The 4,022-nt window shown below is 45.3% G+C and overlaps 1 protein-coding gene across 1 annotated transcript; it reads right to left on the bottom strand.

The window, feature by feature from the left end:
• Positions 1–373: 373 nt before the first annotated feature.
• On the bottom strand, positions 374–2,992 carry LOC144123008 (uncharacterized). Its single transcript, XM_077655936.1, has 3 exons — positions 2,937–2,992; positions 1,864–2,013; positions 374–852 (listed from the first exon to the last, which is right to left on the bottom strand). Exons 1-3 carry the CDS (start codon positions 2,946–2,948, stop codon positions 496–498), a joined length of 519 nt encoding a protein of 172 aa, XP_077512062.1. The 5' UTR covers positions 2,949–2,992; the 3' UTR covers positions 374–495.
• Positions 2,993–4,022: the final 1,030 nt, after the last annotated feature.

The raw sequence follows: 4,022 nt of genomic DNA, 5'->3' as shown, positions 1-4,022 counted from the left end.
ACCATAAACCATACAAACTGCTGAAATAGTGTTATAGAACTCCTGCAAATTTTCAGTTCACTTATGCGGCGCATCAAATGTTACAATACACTCCTGCTAGGACGCATGCTTCTGCCATAAGGAGGTACCCTCCAGTTATGTCTTTCTCAGCCTGCCGTCTCCCAGGAAGACGCAGTTTTTAATCATGCACTGCGGACGGTGCTCAAAGCCTTCCTCGGTCAGAGTAACATACATTTGTAAAGTGACGAGCAACTTTTCGCTGAATACGAAATAGTAAGATCAATCCTTTTTCTTCTATATTTAGACTTCACCTTGTAGAGAGCAAAGCTTCCGGTGCGTGGTAGAGTGTATTAAAAACAGGAAGTTGTCGGATATGAACATTTTATTCCTTATGACGACGCCGAGGCGTTAGCCATGCTTGAACTGGCATGAGAGGGCACCATAGCTTTTCGTAACAAGGAGCATACGGCAGTTGTAACAGAAAAGCATACGCTACTAGCCAGCCCATGGACCCCCTGCCCCAGCTCCAGCGCTGTAAACGCCAGGTCTGGCTATGTAGCGGCCAGGAGTCGCCGCCGCCGCCCCTATTGCTACAGCTGGAGCCGCCACTGGCTTGGCATTAAACACGGCGTCGGCACTGGCGCCGGGCGCGGTGCCGGGCTCGTTGGTGTCCACCGTGGCACGGAATCCGCCGGCGTCGGCCACGTAGCTCACTGTGCGGAACAGTCCGTTGGCGTCCCGGTAGCCGTACGAGCCGGTCTTGGCGTTGCTGGCGTCTCCCTGCTCCTTGTGAAATAGCTGGGTACCGAACTCATCTGTGGTGTCGTAGCCGAAGCTGTACGGCTGGGGAGGCTGCGAAGGCAACGCAAAAGGTGAAGCCCTCCAACTCCACTCAAAGGATGTTCTCCAGGAGCATTAGATTTGAGGAATTAAATTTTTGTGTGCTACGATTTAAGCTGTGGAGAGAAGACGCTACCTAAACTGCAAAACTCAGTTGACAACCCAAAACTGGGAGCCCGAGCACGAGAGCTTTGTGAGAGCAAGCATGAATGGGGATATCAAAAATGCATGCGCTGAATGTTATTGATGTTTACGCTTACCTAAATTTTTAAATTTTTACGGACACTTTAAGAGACTTGAAATTCTGTCCTCGGTCATTTGTGAGTTTGAACACTTACCTTAGGCCATCAAAAGTTTTCTCCAATATACATGCATCGGTAGCATAGATGAGAAGAGAGAAATCTGCGTTGCCTGCACCAGTTAAACTTTCTAAACTGCTGTACGCGTGCGAATTCTAGCACTGTAACTGGCAGTGTTTGAACTGCCGATCACCTAAGATGATTAAGTTTATCTCATTACAACTAAATCAATAATCAATCAATCAATAATTTATTTTCTTCCTCACAAAAAGATTAGCGGAGGACGAGGAGGGCTCGAAGAAAAAGTGGAAGTTTCCACTTGACGAGCTTCGAGCCCCCGCTGTGTCCAACGCACAGTTAAAATCTGCATGCGTTCACAATCTCAGGCTACGGCAGCATTTGGAACAGAACTTAATAGCGTATTACTTACAATGCTAGTTCTCTGCGATAGAAGCAAAGGCAGAGGTTATTCTGACACAGCAGTCATGTTTCTTTAGGTGGTTTCCTTATCACGCCAAGAAAATCCACGTTCATAGAAAGGTGAGCTGGAAATAATGTCCTGCTATTTTTACCAGAGAAGCGGAATGTTCTGTAAGTAGTAGTCAGTGAAAATGCGAGGTATTTCGCATTTTTGCATTAATATGATATGTGTGACGAAGGCAGAAAAACTGAGCACGTCAGCCTAATAAATACACTTCGTTGTTGATGAGAGTAGTTTACTTACGTATGCGGCACCGGCTGCAGCTAATCCAGGAGTAGCAGCTGCAGCGAAGAGAGGGCCTCGGAACCCTCCTGCCTGGAACCCATGGTGATGGCCGCCACCGAAAGCATTCCCTGCTTCGATGAAGGCGACGACGGAGAGGAGGATGACAGTCTGGAGTAAAAATCGGCAGTTGTTGCTGTGCTGAACACATTTCCGATTAGCGTATCGGTATGGCTATCGTCCAGTGAGCGTGAGCTTTTTTCAGTAGAGCTGGGAGCAATAAAAAGCAGTTGGCAAGGCGCAATTTTTTGCTTAGTTGTACAAATATTTAAATTTGTGCTAACAGTGGCTTTTGCAGACTGCTTAACGACAAGGACTACTTTATCTGAAATCTGCTGGTTATCGCTGGTGTGTGCATATATATAGCTGTTATTCTGTAAAGAGTTTCTTTTGTCTAAATGTTAACAAGAACTTATATGCGCATAATTTCGGGGGAAACTCGCTTCGTGAAAATGCATATTCGTTCGAAGAGGGTACCATTCCGTATCGCAACGAAAGCGTGGCCACCGCATTGCGGTAGTTGCAAGCTAAGAAAGGATAAGTGCAAAATTACCCAGGGGTCTTGAAGTGCCTGAGAAGGCGTAATGTCGATAATGTTTCGTTTACGCACCATTTTTGAAGGTCATTTCAGTTGTGCATAAGTTTTCACAGCAAGACCGTACACTAGCGCATAATATGTGACATTGAGAGTAAACGTGTCTACAAAACGTAAGCATTGTAGACACAAAACCATGCAAACAACTTGGTGCGCTTCTACCAACCCCCCAAAAAAGCGTTATTTGGCCAGCATTAACGTTAACTTATGGTACGGAATGAATGGGAATAAATGACATGACGATCAGCCACATTTTTTCGCAAGGTAACTGTTCTTAAAACCTAGAATGACCCCCCTTTCACTTGGCTACTCGTTGCATCCTCGTTGCACAAACTATTGTGCAGGATAAAAATTCGCTACCGAGCGGCCAATCTCAAACCCGTCGGGGAAAATCAAAACGACAGCAAACTAAAGCGCGGCTGCTGCACGCGCTTCTTACCTTTTGTAGCATTTCCACTTGAGATGTATCCAACGGCCACTGTGTTCAGCTTAGAGACCAGAGAACTTCGTGAATCTCAGAGCGCCGCTCCAGGCTTTTATATCCTTCACTTGACTTCATGCAACCACATACATAGGCGTTACGCTATTGGCTGAGGGAGAATCCCTTCCCCTCGGTCTCTTTTCTCCTTGCATGGTCACGAACAATGGGCCACACTTGCAAAGGCGGGAAGCGATGCGATCTTCTTTTTGGCCCATTTAATCCTTTCACTTTCGCTAGGGGTTGACCTCGACTGAAACGAAATCACTCACTCACGCGTACAAACAAGCGGCACTGCGATAACGGCAAGTATGCAATACGTAACATGTGTTGAAACACGCAGTGAAAGAGAATCCTAATCCCTTGGCAAACACGTGGAGACATAATTCCCGCCTTGTGAGGGTGGAACAAATTTTTGTGCCTTATAAATGATTATCACCAGCAGAAATTCACAAGAACATGCATATTGCTTCGATATTTGCGAAACACGTGAAGATGAGCAAATTAACTACACTCATCCCAAACAGACCGGCGAGTTTAACATATGGGTGCAACGCTGATTTTTCATCAGAAGGCTTATGCAAAAGAGCCCGTGGTAAAAAAGATATTTTGAGTAATTACCTACCGTGCATAAAATTTTGGTACCGACTTATATAAAGCGACTTGTTCTTAAAACTTGAGCGTGATACGGTATGCATTCGATGAACGAAATGTGCAGAGGTGTGCGGCAAGAATTTTAAAGCATGAACTTGAGGTGGAAAGTGTTTCGAAAAGTGGAGAGCTGAACTCAAAAAAAAAAGAAGGATGTAGCCTAAATATTTCTGCAGTGCTCAGAAACACCAGTAGTTTTAGAGCATTCATTTTTTACGCGTACGTTTAAGCCTTCTGATGTAGCAGTTTATCTTGGAACCACCGTCGCTGGTTAACGCTGATTTATTCGTGGTCACTGCCACGAACTGATTTATTCAAGTTCCCATTTTTCCTCGCAATGTAATCGACTTGAATAATCCTTTCTTGCTTTTCGTCCCGACTGATGTTTTCATTTAC

This window comes from Amblyomma americanum, chromosome 3, assembly GCF_052857255.1.
Source record: "Amblyomma americanum isolate KBUSLIRL-KWMA chromosome 3, ASM5285725v1, whole genome shotgun sequence".
Lineage (NCBI taxonomy): Eukaryota > Metazoa > Arthropoda > Arachnida > Ixodida > Ixodidae > Amblyomma > Amblyomma americanum.
This window is presented reverse-complemented; position numbering and strand designations above follow the sequence as displayed.